The 23016-nt window shown below is 38.8% G+C and overlaps 1 protein-coding gene across 7 annotated transcripts in view; it reads left to right on the top strand.

The window, feature by feature from the left end:
- Positions 1–5412, top strand: part of LOC306649168 (uncharacterized protein) — a 41393-nt gene extending 35981 nt beyond the window's left edge. For all 7 annotated transcript variants that reach the window (XM_079119932.1, XM_079119928.1, XM_079119933.1 and 4 more), the window contains one exon: positions 2243–5412. In XM_079119932.1, the coding sequence (XP_078976058.1) occupies positions 2320–4173 (1854 nt within the window). In that variant the 5' untranslated portion in view covers positions 2243–2319 and the 3' untranslated portion in view covers positions 4174–5412. The remainder of the gene's footprint in view (positions 1–2242) is intronic.
- The last annotated feature ends 17604 nt before the right edge of the window (positions 5413–23016 follow it).

Below are 23016 nucleotides of genomic sequence, written 5' to 3'. Positions count from 1 at the left end.
ATAGCTTCTGAACTTCCATTCACCTAGCTTCTGTACTTTCAGGCTTCCTTTTACTTTGTTTTAAAATGAATCATTTTAAAACAAAAGATAGATTTTTTTCATGTTGTTTCTCACAACTCTCCAGTGGCTCCCCATCTCAGAATAAAAGTCTTGTTTTTAAAAACAGCAAAGAGTGAAATGTTTCTTATTATTTTCTTTTGAGGTCAGAGAAAATTTCCCCCTTCTTCTGAAGTGTAGGCCTTGAATATTTATAATTTGTAAAGAAGTTTATTTCTAATCCCTTCTGTCTTGTGGGCCCATGGCCTTATCTTTCACATTTTTTCAGGGCGTTAATATATAGACAAGCAATGAAGTCAGCAGATGTCCTGAAGATAACTATGTAACCACAGCATGTGTACCTCTCTAGTTTCTGGTTCTCTGTATTACTATACTGGGCGGTAGCTGTTGTGGTGCCTCTGGATATTCTTTATTTGCTTTTAAGCTTGATCACAGTTTTCAAAGGATTATTTGTAATATTTCACCCAAAATTTAGTTACATTTTTTAGTTTCATTTTCTGGTGCACCATTCACATATCAAGTAAGTTCACTATCACGTTTTCATATACAATAGTTTTTATTATTGACCCCACCCTCCCTAGCCTATAAAAACTACTCACCTATTTTCCATCCCTATGGTTTTGCCTTTTTAGGAATGTAACATAAATAGAGTCAAAATATGTAGCCTTTGGCCTCTGGCTTTCTTACCAAAATACTGACTTGTTCATATTGTTTCATAAATCAGTGGTTTATTTCTATGTATTGCTGAATAGCGTTCTGTTGGACAGAAGTATCACGCTGTCAGTCATTTACCTTTTAAAGAACTTCTGGGTTATTGCCAGTTTGAGGCAATTATGAATAAAGAAGCTGTAATATTTGGTGTTTGTTGAACAGAATTGTAAATACCTTTAAATATGACTGCAATATCATATGCTAAGTATATGTTTCACTTTATATGAAACCACCAAAGTGTTTTTCACTGTGGTTGTACCAGTTTCCATTCCCAGGGGCAATGTATGGGACTTTTCATGTTCTAGTTCTTGATCTGTATTTCTATCTATAATGCTGTTTTTTAAAATAAAATTCCTGGAATCTGTTTTACTCTAGACATCTTCCATCATTTTAGACAATTGCCTTCTCCCTCTCCAGCATCTTCAACATTTCATAATGAGACCTTTCATTATGGTTTTAACCCTGTAGCTGGACCTGGGAAATGATAAAAGGTATTATTCTTGGATGAACACATAGAATTGGGCTTGGGTAGATGAGTAAACAAGAGAAGACATGACACAGGTATGAAGGGTAAAATAAAGATAAATAAGCAAAAGCAACTCAGTATCTTGTTTGAAAAGAACAGGGAGAGCTAAAGATAAGCATACCTAGTATTCAAGGCAATTGGAGAGCAATATATGATCACAGATTTGGTATAGATGTGCTTTTGTTTCCACTTCCTTAGTGATAGGGAAGTCACAGCCAGGCAGCTATCACTAGAGGAAAAGTTGACTGCAAAGGGGCACTGAGCCATAACCCCCGTCCCATAATTTTAAACAATTCTTCACATGGTTGATCCCCACCAAAGTTTGAGAACCATTGAGTTTTAAAACTTTCTTAATCCCTTCCCTTATCCTCTCAGGTGAATTTTCATTATTCTCTGATGTGCCCTTTTTGCAGGTTACTATATGTGTTCATTCTGAGCTATTATTGTTTTCAAAAAATTCTAGGTAGTAACATTACTGCACCAACAAATCACTTTAGTTGATTTTGACTGTCTGTGGGTAAACAGAGACAGAAATACCTAATAGTAGAATATTGTAGTATACAATTTGGTGGCACTTGCCAGTAATCCCAGCTATTCAGAAGTCTGTGGCAGGATTATAAATTTGACACCAGCTTGGGCAAATTAGTGAGACCCTGTTCAAAATAAAAAAATAAAAAGAGCTTGAGATGTAGCTCACAGTGCAAGGCCATGGGTTCAATCCCCAGTATAAAGTTTTATGTTTTATGTTTTATGAAATTATATATAGTTACAGTAGGTTTTGATATGAAAGGTAGGTAGTATTATTATAGTGAAAAATATTTGAAAAATACTGTTCTAGGCCTTTTTTTTTTTTTAAGTGTCATTTTCCTATTATTTGTCTTTTCTACCATGGGAATTCTTTGGAATTTCTGTTTCTCTTGAATTACTTGATGTTGTCTTATCTTTCAGACCTGCCTTCAAGGTGTTCAAATAAGGACTTAGCTCCAGAAAAGGAAACTGGTAAAACAGAATTTTCTCAATGGGAAATGAATGACAGGCTAGAAAATTGTGAGCTTGAGGAGACCAATTCCAGAGATTGTTTGAAAGTCAAAGGCAAGTTGGAGAAGCAACAGGAAAATCAGAAGGACTATTTCAGGCAGGGGATGATTACATATGACAAAATGTCCATTTTCAACCATCATACCTACCTATCTCAACATCCAAGATGTCATTCTACAGAAAAACCCTATAAATGTAAGGAGTGTGGGAAAGCCTTCAGACGAGCGTCACACCTAACTCAACATCAGAGTATTCATACTGGTGAAAAACCCTACGAATGTAAGCAATGTGGAAAGGCCTTTAGTCGTGACTCTCAGCTCAGTCTTCATCAGAGACTTCATACTGGTGAGAAACCCTATGCATGCAAGGAATGTGGGAAGGCCTTTACTCAAAGCTCACAACTTATTTTACATCATAGAATTCATACTGGTGAAAAACCATATAAATGTGAAGAATGTGGGAAGGCCTTTATTCGTAGCTCACAGCTCACCCGACATCAGAAAGTCCATACTGGTGAGAAACCTTATGAATGTAAAGAATGTGGGAAGGCCTTTACTCAGAATTCACAACTTACTCTGCACCAGAGACTTCATACTGGTGAAAAGCTGTATGAATGTAAAGAGTGTAGAAAGGTTTTTACTCAGCTTTCACAACTTATTCTACATAGAAGAATTCATACAGGTGAGAAACCCTATGAATGTAAGGAATGTGGGAAAGCTTTTATTTGCGGTTCACAGCTTTCCCAGCATCAGAAAATTCATAATGGGGAAAAGCCATATGAGTGTAAGGAATGTGGAAAGGCCTTTATTCGGGGATCTCTGCTTATGCAACATCAAAGGATACATACTGGGGAAAAACCTTATAAGTGTGAAGAATGTGGGAAGGCCTTTATCCGTGGTTCACAGCTTACTCAACACCAGAGAATTCATACTAATGAAAAGCCCTATGAATGTAAGGAATGTGGAAAGACCTTTAGTCATGGCTCACAACTTACTCAACATCAGAGAATCCATACTGGTGAGAAACCCTATCAGTGTAAAGAATGTGGAAAGGCCTTTAATCGTGGCTCACTCCTTACTCGACATCAGAGGATTCATACTGGTGAAAAACCCTATGAATGTAAAGAGTGTGGAAAAAACTTCAGTCGTGGCTCAGAGCTTACTCAACATGAGAGAATTCACACTGGTGAGAAACCCTATGAATGTAAGGAATGTGGAAAATCTTTTATTCGTGGCTCACAACTTACTCAGCATCAAAGAATCCATACTGGTGAGAAACCTTACGAATGTAAAGAATGCAGAATGGCCTTTACTCAGAGTTCACATCTTTCACAACATCAGAGACTTCACACTGGTGAGAAACCCTATGTATGTAGTGAATGTGGGAAGGCCTTTGCTCGTGGCTTACTACTTATACAACATCAGAGAATTCATACTGGTGAGAAACCCTATCAGTGTAAGGAATGTGGGAAGGCCTTTATTCGTGGTTCGCAGCTTACTCAACATCAGCGGATTCACACTGGAGAAAAACCCTATGAGTGCAAGGAATGTGGGAAAGCCTTTAGTCATGGCTCTCAACTCACTCTACATCAAAGAATCCATACTGGTGAGAAACCCTACGAATGCAAAGAATGTAGGAAGGCCTTTACTCAGAGCTCACATCTTTCTCGACATCAGAGAATTCATACTGGTGAGAAGCCCTATCAGTGTAAAGAATGTGGAAAGTCCTTTACTCGTGGTTCACAACTAACTCAACATCAGAAAATTCATGTCAATGAAAAATCTTTTGATTATAAGGAGTGTGGAATAGACTTTAGTCATGATTCACAAGTTTTTATATGAATTATCGTATTCTTTGTGATCACATACATGGCACTACTTGTTTATCCATTATCAGTACAAAAGTCTTACAAATGTGAACTGGGGACAGAGTCTCATAAATTCTCAGCATTGAAGAATTTAGATGGGGCAATGAAAATGTTAATGTGGTCCATGTATAAAATAAACTTTTATTACTGGAACCCTAGTAAACTTTAGCAACTTAAATTAAGAAATAATTCTGTTACTGTAGTAAATGTAGGAAAGTTTTTAGCCATAGCAAATCTTTTTCAATATACTCTTGGCTCTTCTCATTTATTTCCCTTGTGACATTTGTCATAAAAGACCTTTAATTTGATTTAATCATTTGTAAGGTAGACCTAAGGATAATACCCTTTTTGTAAGATTCTTGAAAGTATTATGTTATTACATGTAAAAGCTCTTAGAACAGTGCCTTGAACATAGCATATCATGAATTTTAGGTACTATTTGCATTTTTCTTATTTTAGAGGATTTGCATGAGAGGAGGGCATTTATGAGTGTTATTAGTATCAAGAACTCTTTCATTAACATTTATCCCAGGTTATTTGGGGGGTGGCACTATATGCTGTCATGAGACACTTTCAATATTTTAAGAAAATATTGGTATCAGTGGATTATTAAGAAAACCTGTTACAGAATTTAGGACAAGGGTGAAGTGATTTGTCTTAAAGTCTACATATTTGTATTTTTCACCATCTCTGATAATTCAACAATATTATTTAGAAATGAAAAAAAAAATAGCCAGAATAAATCTCCAAAATTTTTAAAAACTTAAATATACTTTTCAGTTAAACTGAAAATAAAAATTGACATGAACAGATATATGTTAAGATGAAAAAAAAAAGATGAATTTGTATCAAAGACTATTTGCCTTCCTAATATCGACTTTCTCTTCTTTAATAATAAATCCTGGGCTGAAAATCTATGTTAGTCACCCTTGCAAGTCAGCAAGATGGAAGTGGTCATTCTGTGTCTAGGACATTTATGAAATTCTTTTTTCCTCTCTGTTTCTCCTTTTTGCTCCCTACAATATAGACATCTAAGTGAAGCTCTGACAGTCTCATGGGGACTTTGAGGATATCTGGGTGTTATGTATGATGGATCAAAAATACTGAAGGAGCCTGAAACCCTGATGATTTTGTGGAACAGTCACACTCTCTGTGGTCTTCCTGCCTCCTATGATTCTTTATATAAAATTAAAGTAAACCTGTTATTTGTTGATGCTGCTGTTCTCTTATTAACAGTAAAACTTTTATTGAGGGTATAAAAAATGTACTAGGAAGTGAGGTGCTATGAGTAAAAGAAATCTTAAATGTAGCATTAACTTAATGACCATGGAGAATGAGGATCTACCCAGTCGAGGCTAGAAAACAATGTTCTTATTTTTTGGACAAAACATTTGTTCATACTGCCTCCTCCTATCTTATAAAGCATGTCTGGTGCCAGTGTAGGCTGTGATGTTAGAGGAAATGGAGTTATTCAGAATGTGTGTATTCAGTGTTTTGTGCTTTTAATAATGTGAAAGAGATGAATTCAGAAGGGAGCTAGCCATGCCCCTGACAGTAGCTGAAAATGATGATGTTTGTTGAGACATGCTATCTCTGTCTACCCTCAATCCTCTGTTCTTAACAGAAGGGACAGCTTGAACAAGAATGGAGACTATGGCCCATTCCTACAAAGACATGCTAGCAACGTGAATTTAAATATGCTTTCCCCACCCAAACCTATTGTTCTAAAATTAGTTACGTTTATTGGAGTACCTACTGTATTCCAGCCACTACCTTTGGTATTTGGGGTATATCAGTGAACAGTTTTAGCAGAAGGAGATAAAATATGTGTACAGTATGTTAAAGATGATTGTTACATGTTGGAAAGGCACTCAAAAAGAGATGGGAAGGAGATGACAGTTTAGGTTACTGTATGAAATACAGTGATTCAAGGTAGACCATGAGTAAATACAGAAGCATCAGAGCCAAGATTTGAAGATGTGAAGAAGGAAATCAATGAGTGCCTAAGGAAGGAGCATTCCAGTCAGGGGAATAAGTTAAAACAAAGACCCTAGAATGGTACTTTGATAGTGTATTTGAAGAATATCAGTGAAGTTAAAAAAGAATTTTGTGCAAGGGGGCAATTGATAAGACAGGGTCAAAGAAAATGCACATATTTTGCAGGGCTTTGTAAGCATTTAGAATTACATTCTGAGGGAAATGTCAGCCATTTGGGGGGTTTCAGCAAAAGACATGTTCTGACATGTAACTGTTGAAAACTCAAAAATTTAAGTAGGTAAGAGTAGAATACTAGGGACCAGGTGTGGTGGTGCATGCCTGTAATCCCAAAAACTTGAGTGACTGAGGCAGGAGGCTCACCAATTCAAAGCCAGCCTCAGCGACACAGTGAGGCTCTAAGCAACTTAGCAAGACCCTGTCTCTAAAAAAGGGCCAGAGATGTGGCTCAGTAGTTAAGCACCCCTGGGTTCAATCTCTGGTACAAAAACAAAACAAAACAAACAAACAAAAAACAGACAAAAACTAGAAGGCAATTGCAATAATCCAAATGGAAGATGAGGATGGCTTAGGCCAGGATGGTAACATGGATATGGTAAAAAGGTATATTCTACATACATGGTAAATGTGATAAAGCAAGTTTTATTTAGTGGTTAGGTGTTAGGTATGAGAAAGAAAATGTCTAGGTGCATTCAGCTCAAAGTTTTTGGTTCTGAGCAATTGGAAGGGAGGTGAATTCCATCAAATAAGAGGAAAGCTGGGGCTGGGGCTGGGGCTCAGTGGTAGAGTGGTGCTTGCCTAGCATGTGTGAGGCACTGGGTTTGATTCTCAGCACTGCATATAAATAAGTGAATAAAATAAAGGTCCATCAACAACTAAAGTTGTGTGTAAATTAAAAAAAAATACAAAGTATGGCAATTCCCCCATGGAATTGCCATCCCAGACAGAAAGATGGAGCCAACATGTTTCAGAAATATATAGGGCTGGACTGGAATTGTAGCTCAGTGGTGGAGTGCTCACCTAGCATGCATAAGGAACGGGGTTCCAGCCTTAGCATCACAAAAATAAATAAAGGTATCGTGCCCATCTACAACTTAAAAATTCAAGAAAGAAAGAAAGAAAAAGATAGATAGATAGATAGATATGGGGCTATTCCAAGAGTGATAATTCACAACAAGGCATGCTTCTAGGAGCCCTGGGGACTTCAGCAAGGATAAGGACAGGGTTGGGGATGTAGCTCATTTGGTAGAGTGCTTGCCTCGCAAACAGTAAGGCCCTGGGTTCAAAAAAAAAAAAAAGATAAGGACACCCAAAATTCTACCTGTGGTGGCAAGAGGAGCTCTACTGGAGGCTGAATTACCTGTTGCAGAGAAGACAGAAGGGACCCCTCAAAGGCACCCCACAACATGGACAACTACTCCACTTCCACTTACCCCCAGTCCCATTGTCTTGGTGAAAACCGTGGAAGCCAGGAGATTCAATGCTGGAAAGCAGTTACAAATGGCAAAACAGGTACTGATGTCACTTAAGAACAGAAAGGAAAGTGCAGATGAAATATGTTTACTTCAATGTGAAGGCCATTCACGGGTATATAAGTCTCATCCTTTGTGAACCATACAACCTTCTGATTGGTCATTGAGAACAAGAGCTACCCAGTGTTGAGAAGCTACGGTGGCCTAAGGCTCTGTTGTAATCATACCTGTTCAGTCATTAAGAAATATGTGTGGTGCCGGGCACACCTGTAATGCCAGCAACCCAGGAGGCTGAGGCAAAAGGATCACGAGTTCACAGCCAGCCTCAGCAATATAGAGAGGCCCTAAGCAATTTATTGACACCCTGTCTCAAAATACAAAATAGGGCTGGGGATATGGCTAGGTGGTTGAGTGCCCTTGAGTTCAATCCCTGGTACCCCCACAACATGTACATACGTGTGTGTGTGTGTGTGTGTGTGTGTGTGTGTGTGTGTGTTTCAAAAAAGGCTGGGGATGAGGCTCCCTCATAAAACACCCCTGGATTCAATTCCTGATACAAAAAAAGAGATGTGTGGAAAAGGAAACACTCATGGTAGGGATTCCCACAAATATGTTCTTTATCTGAGAAATGCTTTTTGTTCATAAGAGTGACATAGAAAAAAATCAAGTGAAGGATATGAAAGACAAGATGGAGGACATAGTAAAGACTGGAGGCTCCTCAGGAGAAATTACTCCCAACTGCCAGGTAGATCCTGGATATTAATACAAAATGGGTGAACTGACTTTAACAGTCATTGATTTAGTTCATGATGCTGTGCCCAAGGTGTGCTCCTCTTCTCACTGTGCTCCTCTTAGATGTTACACAGGGAACTGAAAAATGATGTTATATGGACCTTACATGGGTTCTATTTGCACCTCTTCTTTAAATCTAAACTGAGTTCCCCATGGGGTTTCTGTTGTGTGTGTGTGTGGGGGGGTTACCTGTTTTTTCCCCCATACTTCTATTGGTGCATTATAATTAAACATAATGATGAGGTTGTTACATATTCATATATGCACATGATACAACTTGGCCAGTATCATTCCCCAGTATTTCCCCTTTCCTGCTCCCTGTACTGGTCCTCTTCCTCTTCTCTACTGATCACTTAAATGACTTTCATGAGATCCCCCATTCCCTGGCTTTCTTCCTCTCTAGCTTCCACAAATGAGAGAAAACATTTGACCCTTAACTTTTTGTGTTTACCTAATTTTGCTTATGATACTGTTTTCAAGTTCCACCAGTTTTCCTGAAAATGACAATTTCATTCTTCATTGTGGCTGAATGAAACTTTATTGTGTGTATATATTTATATAGACATTTTCTTTATCTGTTTACCTGTTGGTGGGCACCTGTGTTGGTTCCATAACTTAGCTATTGTGGATTGTGCTGTTATGAACATTGGTATGTATCACTATAGTATCCTGATTTTTGTTCTTGGGGATAAATACTGAGAAGTGGGATAACTGAATCACATGGTGGTTCTATTTCTAGACCTTTGAGGAATCTGCATACTGCTTTCCAATGTGGTTGTACTAATTTGCAGTCCCACCGATGATGTGTGAGTGTACCTTTTCCACTGTATCCTCACCAGCATTTATTATTATTTGTATTCTTAATGATTGCCATTCTAAATGGAGCAGGATGGAATTTCAATGTAGTTTTGATTTGCATATCCCTGATTGCTAGGGATGTTGAACATTTTTTCCTGAATTTGTTGATCATTTGTATTTCATCTTTTGGGAAATGTCTATTGAGTTCTTCTGCCCATTTATTGAGTGGGTTATTAGTTTTTTCAGTGTTGTTTTTTGAGTTCTTTATATATTACGGATATTAATCCCATCAGAGGAATAGCTACCAAAGATCTCTCGTTCCATGACTCTTTCTTCACACTTGTTTCCTCTGCTGTGCACAAGTTTTTAATTCGATTTTGACTCACTTACTGATTCTTATTTTTATTTCTTGTGCTTTAGAAATCTTGTTAAGGAAATTGGTGTCTGTGTCAATATGTTGGAGTTTTAAGCCTATGTTTTCTAGCAGTGGCAAAGTTTCTGGTCTAATTCCTAGGGCTTTGATACACTTTAAGTTGACTTTTGTACAGGGTAAAAGATTGGGACCTAGTCTCATTCTTCAACATAGGATATATAGTTTTCTCAGTACCATCTGGTAAAAGGTTTTTCTTTCTTTCTAATTTATGTTTTTGGCACCTCTGTTGAGTATCAGATGACTATGTGGATTTGTCTCTGTGTCTTCTATTCTATTCCACTGGTCTTCAGGTCTGTTTTGATGCCAAAAGCATGCCATTTTCATTACTATAGCCTTGAGATGTGGTATTGTAATGCCCCCTGTATCACTCTACTTAGGATTTCTTTGCCTATTTTGGGTCTTTTATTCTTTGAAATGAATTTTAGGACTGTTTGTTTTAGTCCTGTGAAGAATGTCATTGGTATTTTGATGGGGATTGCATTGAATCTGTCTTGCTTTTGGTACTATGACCATTTTGACAATATTAATTCTGCCTATCCAACACTTGGGCGATCTTTATATCTACTAAGTTCTTCAACTTCTTTCTTCAGTGTTCTATAGTTTTCATTGTACAGATCTTTACCTTCTTGGTTGGATTGATTCCCAAGTTTGGTTTTGTGGCTACTGTGAATCTGATGGTTTTCCTGATTTCTTTTTCAGAAGATTCATTATTGGTGTTTAGGAAAGCTATTGTTTTTTGTATGTTGATTTCATAACCTGATATTTTGCCAAGTTTGTTTATTAGGTCTAGTAGTCTTCTGGTGAAGTGTTTTGGATATCCTAATTATGGGATCGTATCATCTGTAGAGTATTAATATGACTTCTTCTTTTTCTATTTTATCATTTTTATTTCCTTTTCTTGCCTAATATTTCTAGCCAGTTTTGCTAGAAATATATTAAACAGGAGTGGTGAGTAGAAATCCTTGACTTGTTCCTGATTTTAGAGGAAATGCTTTCATTCTTTCTCCATTCTCATGTTGCCTTGAATTTGTCATATAAACTTTTATGATGTTGAGATAAGTTCCTTCTATCCCTAGCTTCTCAGTGTTTTTATTGTGAATGGGTGCTAGATTTTGTTGAAGACTTTCTCGCATGTATTGAGTTGACTGTATGATCTTTTAAAATATCTTTAGTTGTAGATACACATGATGTCTTTTATTTATTTATTTTTAATGTGGTACTGAGAATTGAATCCGGTGCCTCACATGTGCTAGGCAAGCACTCTACCACTGAGCCAAAACCCCAGGCCCTGACTATATGATTTTTGTCCTTAATTTTATAAATGTAATAAATTGCATTTATTGATTTTTATATGATAAATCATCCTTGCAACCCCAGCATAAAATCAACTTGGTTATGATGTGCAATCTTAATGTGTTGTTGAATATTATGCTAATAAATATTAAGAATTTTTGCATCTATGTTCATCACAGATATTGGTCTGTTAGTTTTCTTTCCTTGATGTATCCTTATCAAGTTTTGGTATGAGTAGATACTGGCTTCACAAAATGAATTTGGAACTGTTCCATCCCTTTATATTTCATCAAATAATTTCAGAAGCATTGACAGTAGCTCTTCTTTTTTGAAATTTGTTCTAATTAGTTACACATGACAGTAGAATGCATTTTTTATTCTTAATTTTTTTTTAGTTGTAGGTGGACACAGTACCTTTATTTTATTTTTATGTGGTGCTAAGGATCGAACCCAGGGCCTCACCCATGGTAGACAAGCTCTCTACCACTGAGCCACAAACCCAACCCAACAGAATGCATTGGAACCCAATGAATGTATAACTTCTCATTGTTCTGGTTGTACATGATGTAGAATCACACCAGTTTTGTAATAGTATATGTGCATAGGGTAATATCCAATTCATTTAACTATCCTTCCTACTCCCATGCCCCCTCCCATCCCTTCACTCGCCTCTGCATAATCCAAAGTACCTCTGTTCTTCCCTAGCATGCCCCCCCCAACATAAATTATCATCCACATATTAGAGAAAACATTCGACACTTGGATTTTTGGAATTGGCTTATTTCACATAGCATGATATTCTCTTGCTCCATCCATTTACTAGCAAATGCCATAATTTCATTTATCTTTAAGGCTGAATAATATTCCATTGTGTATATATACCACATTTTCTTTATCCATTCATCTGTTATTGGAGTGAAATGAAGTCTTAGAGTAGTTTTCATTTGCTTTTCTCTAATTGCTGGAGATGTTGAACATTTTTTCATATATGTGTTGATCAATTATATTTCTTCTATGAAGTGTGTGTTCATTTATTGATTGGGTTTTTTGTTGTTGTTGTTGTTGAGTTTTTTGAGTTCTTTACATATCCTGGAGATTAATGCTCTGAGTGCATGTGGTAAAGATTTTCTCCCACTCTGTAGGCTCTCTGTTCACATTATTGATTGTTCCCATTGCTGTGAAGCTTTTTACTTTGATACACTTCCATTTATTGATTCTTGATTTTTCTTCTTGCACTCTAGGAGTCTTGTTGAGGAAGACAGTTCCTAAGCCTACATAATGGAGTATTGGCCCTACATTTTCTTCTAGTAGGCACAGGGTCTATGGTATACTGCCTAGGTCCTTGATCCACTTTGAGTTTTGTGCAGGGTGAGACATAGGCATTTAATTTCATTTTGCTACATATGAATTTCCAGTTTTCCCAGCACCATCTGTTGAAGAGACTATCTTTTCTCTAAGGTATGATTATGGCACCTTTGTGTTGTATTAGATAAATGTATTTATGTGGGTTTTTCTTTGTGTCTTCTATTCTGTACCATTGGTCTTCATGTCTGTTTTGGTGCCAAAACCATGCTGTTTTCATTACTATAGTTCTGTAGTATAGTTTAAGGGTCTGGTATTGTGATGCCTCCTGCTTCACTTTTCTTGCTAAAGATTGCTTTGGCTATTCTGGGCCTCTTGTTTTCAAAATGAATTTCATGATTGCTTTTTCTATTTCTATGAAGAATATCATTGTGAGTTTAATAGGATTGCATTCAATCCGTATAACACTTTTGGTAGTGTGGCCTTTTGACAATATTAATTCTGCCTATTCAAGAGCATGGGAGATCTTTCTATCTTCTAAGGTCTTCAATTTCTTTCTTTAGTGTTCTGTAGTTTTCGTTGTAGAGGTCTTTCACCTCTTTTGTTAGATTGATTCCCAAGTATTTTATTTTTTTGAGGCTATTATGTTTCTTTTTCTGTGGATTCAGCACTGATGTATAGGAATGTGTTAGAATTATGCATGTTGATTTTATATCCTGCTACTTTGCTGAATTCATTGATGAGTTCTAGAAGTTTTCTGGTGGAATTTTTTTGAAATTCTAAATATAGAATCATGTCATTGGCAAATAGTTATAGTTTGAGTTCTTCCCTTCCTAGTATCTCTTTAATTTCCTTTGTCTGTCAAATTGCTCTGGCTACAGTTTCTAGGACTATGTTGAATAGAAGTGGTGAAAGAAGGTATCCTTGCCTTGCTCCAGTTTTTAGAGGGAATGCTTTCAATTTTTGTCAATTTAGAATGATGTTGGCCTTGGGCTTAGCGTATATAGCTTTTATAATGTTGAGGTATGTTCCTACTATCCCTAGTTTTTCTAGTGTTTTGAACATGAAAAGGTGCTGTATTTTGTCAAATGCTTTTTCTGCATCTATTGAGATAATCTTATGATTCTTATTTTTAAGTCTGTTGATGTGATGAATTACATTTATTGATTTATGTATGTTGAACCAGCTTTGCATCCCTGGAATGAACCCAACTTTATCATGGTGCACTATCTTTTCAATATGCTTTTGTGTGTGATTCGCCAGAATTTTATTGAGAATTTTTGCAACTGTGTTCATCAGGGATATTGGTCTGAAGTTCTCTTTCCTTGATGTGTCTTTGTCTGGTTTTGGTATCAGGGTGATACTAGCCTCATAGAATGAATTTCCCTCCTTTTCTATTTCATGGAACAATTTGAGGAGTATTGGTGTTCATTCTTCTTTGAAGATCTCATGGAACTCAGCTGAGAATCCATCTGGTCCTGGACTTTTCGTATTTGGTAGGTTTTTGATGGCATCTTGTATTTATTGCTTGAAATTGATCTGTTTAAATTGTGTATGTCCCCTGCTTTAGTTTGGGTAGGTCATATGTCTCTAGAAATTTGTCCATGTATTCGAGATTTGCTACTTTATTTGAGTATAAGTTTTCAAAATAGTTTCTAATTATTTCTGTATTTCAGTCGTATCCATTGTGATATATCCTTTTTCATCACAAATTTTAGTAATTTAAATTTTGTCTTTCTCTTTGTTAACTTGGCTAAGCATTTATCAAGTTTATTTATTTTCTCAAAGAACCAAATTATTCTTTTGTCAAATTTTTTTTTGTTTCAATTTTATTACTTTCAGCTCAGATTTTATTTATTTCCAGTCTTCTACTGCTTTTGGTGTTGATTTGGTCTTCATTTTCTAGGGTTTGAGAGGTAATGTTGGAATATTTATTCATGGACTTTGTGTTCTTTTTTTTTTTTAAGTGGATTTTTAAAATAATAGCTTAATTTTATTTAGTTTTGTATGTGGTGCTCAGGATGGAACCCAGTGCCTCATGCATGCTAGGAAAGTGCTCCACCACTGAGCCACAATCTCAGCCTGACTTTGTATTCTTTTAATGAATGAGCTCAATGCAGCGAACTTTCCTCTGCACACTGCCTTCATAGAGTCCCAGAGATTTTGATATGTTGTATCAGTATTCTCATTTACCTTTAAGTATTTTTTTTATTTCATCCCTGATTTCCGCTGCTACTCATTGGTCATTCAAGAGCATATTATTTAGTCTCCAGGTGTTGGAGTAGCTTCTCTTTTTTATTTTTTCATTCATTTCTAATTTCATTCCATTATGATCTGATAGAATGCAGGGTAGTATCTCTATTTTTTGTATTTGCTAAGAGTTGCTTTGTGGCATAAGATATAGTCTGTTTTAGAGAAGGGTCTACATGCTACTGAGAAGAAAGTGTATTCACTTATTGATGGATTAAATATTTTATCTATATATGTCCATTAAGTCTAAATTATTGATTGTATTAATTTGTTCTATAGTTTCTTTAGTTTTTGTTTGGAGGATCTATCCTGTGGTAAGAGAGGTGTGTTAAAAGTCACCCAGTATTATTGTGTTGTGGTCTATTTGATTCTTGAAATTGAGGAGGGTTTGTGTGATGTTCAAAGATGCTCCATTGTCTGGGGCATAAATATTTATCATTGTTATATATTGTTGATGCATAATTTCCTTAAGCAGTATGAAATGTCCTTCTTTGCCTTTTGACTAACTTTGGCTTGAAGTCCACTTTATTTGAGGATGGAAACCCTTCCTTGTTTATGCTGTCCATGTGATAAAATTTTTTTCCATCCTTTTTCCTTCAGACTGTGGATGTCTTTACCTATGAGGTGATTCTCCTGGAGACAGCAAATTGTTGGGTCTTGTTTTTTAATCCAATCTGCCAGTCTATTTTGATCGATGAGCTCAGGCCATTTACATTCAATGTTATTATCAAGAAGTGATTTTTATTTCCTTTTATTTTGATTTTTTAAAATTTGAATTAGTTTCTCCTTTGCTGAATACTCTTATGTAGTTCCTCCCTGTGCTGGTTTTCAATTTATTTTTCATTTCTTCTTCATGAAATATTTTATTATGTGTGGAACAAGCTTTCTAGTTATGAATTCATTTAACTTTTGTTTGGGAACAAAAACTTTTGTTTGGGAAAGTTGATATTTTGTCAATTCTGAAGCTTAATTTCACTGGGTATAGTATTCTTGGCTGGCATCCTAGGTTTGAGGGTCTGGGTTGATAAGTCAGCTGAGTTCCAACTTGGTTTCCCTCAAAATGTGACTTGTCATTTTCCCTGACAACCTTTACAATTCTATCCTTATTCTGTATGTTAGGCATTTTCACAATAATGTGCTGCAGTGTGGGTCTGTTGTAATTTTGTATATTTGGGGGGTCTTGTAAGTCTTCTGTATGTGATTTTCCATTTCATTCTTTAGGATTGGGGGAATTTTTAATATTATTTTGTGTTGTATCTCTGAGCCTTTATCTATCCCGATGCTAAATTTGGTCTTTTCATGTTATCCCATATTTCTTGCAAGTTCTGTTCATGGTCTCTTAACATCTGCTTGACTTTTTATTGAAGTGATATTTCACATCCTGTATTTTCTGACTTTGCTCCATGTGTCATTCTTGTCAAACCTTGAAGTTTAGTTTAACCACGTACATTCTAGACTCTTGCTCTGACATTTCTTCCACTGTAGTGGCAATGGATTCTGTTATTTAAAGTGTCTTGGTTTGTTTAGGACAATTTGTTCCCTTGCTTTTTCATGTTGTTTGTGTCTCTACCCATCTAACAGTATGGATCTCAGGCAGTAGAGTTTATATTGTGAACTTGTAGTGTCCCTGAAGTGTTCCAATAATGCACTGTTTATGAGGAGACAGATGGTAACAACAACCAATGAAAACAATATATAGCATGAAATCAAATAGTTTGTGCTATGGCATCTACAGTGTTGCCTACAATTAAAAAAGTAAGCTTGCAAAATGGTTTACAATTTTGAATGGTGGACAGGGAGAGAAGAGAATTGATGTAGAATGTGATGATGAGGGAAGAGGAGAGGGGATAGAAGTAAAAAATTAAAGAAAGAGTGAAAGAGAACAATAGAGAATGACTGTTAGCAAAAAAAAAAGGATTAAGAGAAAGAGATAAGTGAGAGAAAAATATATAAAGCTCTTTTAAATTAAAAATAAAATAGGGACTGGGGTTGTGGCTCAGTGGTAGAGGCTCGCCTTGCATGTGTAAGGCACTGGATTTGATTCTCAACACTACATATAAACAAATGAATAAAATAAAGGTCTGTCAACATCTAAAAAAATATTCGGGGTTGTGGTTGTGGCTCAGTGATAGAGCACTTGCCTTGCACGTATGAGGCACTGGGTTCAATCCTCAGCACCACATGAAAATAAATAAAGGTATTGTATCCATCTACAACTAAAAAATATTTTAAAAAATTTTTTAAAGTTACATTGTAAAAACAAATAAAAATAAATGAATACAAAACAAGACTGAAATATACTTATCAAACATCCTAGTCCTCAAAAACCTAATCCATGAAAAATAACAGGCTTCAGAAATGCTAGAAATTAGAAAAAAAAGTATGAATATATGAATATGTACTAACATCCATGAACCATTAAAGTCACTATTATTATTATTTGGTACAGGGTTTGAACAAGGGGAACCTAACTACTGACCCACATCCCCAGCCCTATTTTATATTTTACTTAGAGGTAGGGTCCTGCTGAGTTGCTCAGGGCTTCGCTCACTTGCCAAGACTGGCTTTGAACTCTTGATCCTCCTGCCTCAGCCTCTCAAGCCACTGGGATTACAGGCATGTGCTACCACACCTGGCAAGGTCATAATTAAACAGAGAAAAGGAAAAAAAAAATTATCTTGATGAAGGGTTAAAGAATTTTTTTGTTGGAGTTCAAAAGATTCTCAGCTTCCCTTCTCAGCAGTGTTAGGTGGGGTGATCTGGAGTGTGATGCTTGCTCTACCCTCAGGGTGGGGTTGTGGGAGTGAAAGAGGTAATCCTGTAGGCAAAAGTCTGGGAGGTGGAGTTTAAGCTCAGGTAGTCTCCAGGTTCTTCCCTGAGTGCCAGTTGGTCTGGAGATTTTAAATCAGCACACCTTAAGTACCCAGCAATTACTGGTCCATGTTGAAGACTGCACCCCAGGGGTCTCCCCTGGGTTTCACTCTTGTGGTGGGGAAGCCAGTTCTTAGTCCACTCTATCATGTGTGGATCCTGCATTTCCTGGTCTTGGGTTCAGTCTCCAAACTCAGTCTGTCTCACCCCCACCCTTTTGCATTCCTGGCCAGGTGCATTTCTCCCAGCTGGTCCTGCAAGCTGTCAGGTTGGAAGGGGAAGGGAAGTGCTGGGTGGGTTTCCACAACCAGTATTCCCATGTGTTAACCCCTCTCCACATTTTTCTCCTGGTCACTTAGGCATACTCTATGTTATGCAGTGTGAGTTTGCCAGGCCTTGTATTTTGGGCAAAACTTGGGTTTACCAGGAATCAGCTTCCCCAGCTGCTGGCCGCTGCACTGCAGCTGCAAATGGTTCCTTCCTCTGTCTCCCACATGCAGCTGGGAGAGATGGTTTTCTTTCCTGCACAAGGATATTGTTTTATTATTCAGTTTACATGGGCAGTGTCTTTGATCTCTAAACTCTCCATACCCAGCCATGCCTCAGGCCTCCTAAAAATGTGGGTTCCTTTAATTCCCTTATCCCTCCACTTTGCTCATGGAGGGACCACTCTGGCTGGTGTGCACTGGAGATTTCTTCTTTTATTATACCCAACCTCCTGAGTCCCCAACCTGCTAATGTTCAGAATTAAATCCCAGTAAAGTACCCCCCACCCTTTTTTTAACCCACCTGAGAAGCTGCCTATCAGCTTCCTTGGCTTCAGGACACAGAGCAGCCAGGAAAGCATCCTTCTCTATTTCGTCATCTTGAAACCAATCAATTTGTGTGTTGAACAAGATGCTTTGTCTCTTGGCTGGGTTTAACTCTTGCAGCAGTGTACTTGTAGTGTTCCAGTAGATTTTCACCACTGAGCTGCCAGCTGGAGTGGCCTGCAACTGAAGCTGGTTGAAATAACTTTCAGCTTCCCTCTCATAATATAAGGTAAGATGGAACGGGAAGTACTGTTGACTGGAGTTTTGTCTGGACAGACCAGATTGATGTACTCCCAGGGTGGAGCTGCTGCAGGGTTCTAAATGGGGTGTTCCCTCAACTGGGGCTTAGTCCTAATCAAGCCCTTGTGACTTTGTTGGGTGGTGTCTGGAAAGATTAGGTAAACACATCCTTGGGACTGGGCAGATGCCCATCTCAGCTGGGAGTTTGAATCTCAGGAGCCTCTTGAGAATTTTATTTCATGGGGCAGAGTAGCCAACCCTCCAGAGGTTTCTCACACTCCACTCCCCTTAACTATTGCCTTGCCAGGCCTAGTCCCCGAGTGTATTCATGACCATCCATTCAGTTTCACAACCCTCTTCAGCCCGTCATGTGGGCCACCAGACTCAAGGGGAAATGAATTGCATTCCACTCCATATCTCCGACTTACATCCTTCTGTATGATTTTCTCTGTGCCTGGGACAGTATGGTGATATTTGCTATGATCTCCCACGTTCCTGTGGCAGCAAGCTGCAGCGTGGCCTCCCCAGGTGACTCCCAGCCTCAGCTCCCCAGTTAAGAAACACAGAGCACTTTTCAAACAACAGGTCACTGTGCGGCCTTGGGATCAGCTAAGTTCAGGCTGCTTTTCTGTTCTATGGGCGTCTCTGTTCCACATTTGTCCATCGTGTTTTTCCCTCTGTTTGTGTTGGCCCTCCTCCCTGCCGTGAACTGGCACTGCTGCCACTGCTGCAGACAACTTGGTTCCAATGTACACTTTCTGGTCCTTTGTTCAACATACCCACATTTCTGAGTCTGAGAGACTCGGACTGTTCAATATTGAGTTTCAGTGGATTCCTTCTTTCACCCACCTTGCTGAGAAGCAGTGCTCCTGCTGTTTGAATCTGAGCCACAGAGCAACTGGAAATGCAGCCTTCCTTTGATCTGCCATCTGAACCATGTCAACTTCTTTTGAGAATGATTACCCCTTCAATTAGGAGCAGCTTCCCCAACCTGCTGTTTCAAAGAAGCCACCCAACTCACATGACCCTCCACAAACCTAAATAGGAATCAATAGAAAAATTAATCACACCTGCCCGGGCAAGCAAAACAGATATACAGTGTGGGGGTCACCAGAAGGAATAAAAACTTAAGGCCATTCCAGTGCACAAGCCCCTAGGGTCCTTAGACACACACATGAGCAGTTCCTCAGGCTACCAGACTCTGCTCCCAGATCAGAAGCTCTCCTAGAGCAAAACGACCTGGTGCCACACAGATGTCAAGGAGGGGCCAGTGAGGAAGATACCTGAGTCCCCAGGTGAAGTTTTCAATGGAAAAATTGAACCTGAGTCGACTACCTCCCTTTGAACTGGGCCTATAATGACCCCAACCTGGATTCAAACATCATGGCCTCCTGATTCTGAGAAATGTCTTCAAGGAAATGTCTACCTGAGTACAATCACAGTACAGGCATAGTAAATGTGATGTGGAGCATGTGTGGAATTGGGACCCCACCACCAATTGGGCAGATGGAGTGAGAATGTGATTCAGAAGCAGTGTTTGGCTATTCCAAGAGTGACAATGATAACAGGGCATGCTACCAAGGAACATCAGTGACCCCCCCACAAGGCCAAGGAAACCAAAGACCACACCTGAGTCTACAAGAGGAGTGTGCTGGAGGCCAAGCCAGGTTCTTTGAATGTTGCAGAAAAGCCAAAGAGGCCTCTCAAAGGAACATGCCCTACGCCTGGGACCACTACCCCACCTTTACTAACCCACCCAGGACTCAGTGGAAACCAGAAGAGTCAATGCTGGTAGCCACTCAAGTATGGTGAAAACAGAACTGGATGGCACCGAAGAATTAAAAGGAAAGTGCAAATGTAATGACAATATTTACTATAAGGAAATGTTGGCCGGGGTGGATACATCTATGTGAGTCATACAGTCCTTTGAGAATTGAGGCCAACATATATTGTAAGTATTTGGGATGGAAACCCAAAAAGCTATGTTAATCATACTTTTTCAGTCATTAAGAAATGGTGGTGGGGGGCGCAGCTGAGTTGTAGCTCAGGGGTAGAGTGCTTGCCTAGCACTTGTGAGGCACTCAGTATAACATAAAAAAATAAATAGGGCTGGGGAGATAGCTTAGTTGGTAGAGTGCTTGAAGGCCCTGAGTTCAATCCCCAGCACCGCAAAAAATAAATAAATAAATAAATAAATAAATAAATAAGGGCATTGTGTCCACCTATGACTAAAAAATAATAAAAATTTAATTCTTTCAAAAATTTATTAAAGAATTAATGTGTGAGAGCTGGGGATATAGCTCAGAGGTAGAGCTCCTGCCTGTCATATGTCAGACCCTAGGTTTGATCTACAGCACCACAAAAAAAAATGTGTGAGGAAGAGAAAATACTCACTTAATAGATCCATCTTTACTTGGGAATCCATTTTACTCATAAAAGTCACACAAACACAACTTAAAGTCCAGCGAGGACATGGAAGACTTGGAAAAATGTAGGCTAGATGCCACACAGTAAAAATGAGCCCCAATGCATTGTGGATCCTGGATATTGGAGCAAAACTGTGAAATTAACAGAAAGTCTGCAAGTTTAGTTAATAATATTGTTCCCAGATTACTTTCCTACTCTCCATCCATGTACTACAGGTAATTAGTTTTGGTTTTGGGTGGAAGAAGTAAAAAACTTCTTCTTTTACCTCTTTCACATCTCCTCTCCTCAGTGGGTCCACAATGGTTTCCCCATGAATTTTTTTTTGTTGAGGTCCGGTGTCCTCTTGTTTTTGCTAAGGTGCTCCCTCTAAAGGGGGAGGAGCTTCCTATCCCTGCTGCTCGAGATAGTCTCCAACCCTGGCACCACTTAAGAAATGCAAACAGAAATCCCCATGAGAACACCACACAGCCAAAACAGAAGCACAGGGACAAGGTCAACGGCAGGAGCGCAAATATGAGTTCCCTGCCTGCATCCAGTGTGCAAGCCCCACGCATCCCTACACACAGCTCCTCAGGCTGTGGGGTCTATACGAGCACATGAGCCCCTCTGGGAACAAAGCAACCTGCAAACACGCACAGCAGTTCCACCTTCAGGTTCACAGGGCGAAATCCCGGTGCGGAGAGTCATTCCCACACACTAAAACCAGTCCTGAGGCTGGGATTCCAGGGTCCATCCCTGTCCCCCAATATCACTCCTTCAGCCTGTCCAGGCCTTCTTCACTCCTTGGATCCCCAGACCAATGATTAACCCTCTGGAGTAGATGGGTCCGAGCGGAGCTGAAGCCCAACTCAATTTCACAGTAGGCTCCAACTCCCCATTGCCTCAGGGACACATCCCTAGGCAACTGCGGTGATTATTGTGAATTGAGCTAACCTCTCACAGCAAGCACACGCGTAGACCACTCTGACTCCCAGCAGTGCCAGGTGTTGGCCGGCCAAGGGTGCGGACTGGGTTCCCAACCATCTTCCCCGGTGGTGGCAGAGCTACGATGGTGTGTTGGGCAAGCTGACTCCTCTGTGGATCTGATTCTGGAGAGAACAAAAATGGGATCTGAAGCCTGGCACGGTGTCACACGCCTGTAATCCCAGCAGCTCAGGAGGCTGAGGCAGGAGGATCATGAATCCAGGCCAGCCTCAGCCACTTAGGCCCTAAGCAACTCAGTGAGACCCCGTCTCTAAATGAAAAACATATTTGAAAAGGGCTGGGGATGTGGCCCAGTGGTTAAGCGCCCCTAGGTTCAATCATCCCTGCTATGGAAAAAAAAAAAAAAAAAAAAAAGGAGGTAAATGAAACCAGATAAGTGGGGATGGGGCCACGAAGTTAATGAAGATTCCCACATCTTCCAAGTGGAGTCTTCAAGTGAACATTCATTGACCATGAATTCAGTAACTCTAAGAGCAAGCTTAGGAAAGCTCATTCCCTGGTGTCAATCCTCAGGGGCTTCTATGACTCTGAATTGGCTTGTGGGGAAGGTTAGGTCTGTCCCAAATATTCCCACCCTGTGAAACTCCTCAGTATCCTTCATCTGGTTCCTGCTTCAGGGTCCTCTGTTCAGAGGGGACCTAACCTTGGAGCAATCCACCTGTCTTTAATATCCCAGTACCCACTTTTTCCAACATAATTTTTTTCAAAATGCTATTTTCTTCCATTGAATAATTTTGACATTCTTATTGAAAGTCATTTGTCCATTACATGTGGTTTATTTCTAGGTGCTCAAGTCCATTGGTCTATATGTCTATGTGCACACCAGTACCACATTGTTTGGAATACTGTAGCTTTATAGTAAGTTTTAAAATCAGGAAGTGTTAGTTCTCCAACTTTATTCTTTCTCAAGGTTGTTTTGGCTATTCCAACTTTCTTGAAATTTCATGACTTCTAGGATGAATTTTTCTATGCATTTTTTCAGGGCGTTGTGGAGATTGTTTTAAATCCACAGACTCTGGGATACTACTGACTCCCACAATGCATATTGGGCCATTCAGTAGTATCCCACAAGTTTCTTAGGCTTTGTTCACTTTTTTCAGTCTTTTTTCCTTTCTATTCTTTAATAAACTTGATAATTTCAATTGTCA

Source organism: Sciurus vulgaris (genome assembly GCF_902686455.1).
Source record: "Sciurus vulgaris genome assembly, chromosome: 17".
NCBI lineage: Eukaryota > Metazoa > Chordata > Mammalia > Rodentia > Sciuridae > Sciurus > Sciurus vulgaris.
The sequence above is the reverse complement of the archived record's forward strand: the minus strand, read 5'-3'. Positions and strand labels throughout refer to the sequence as shown.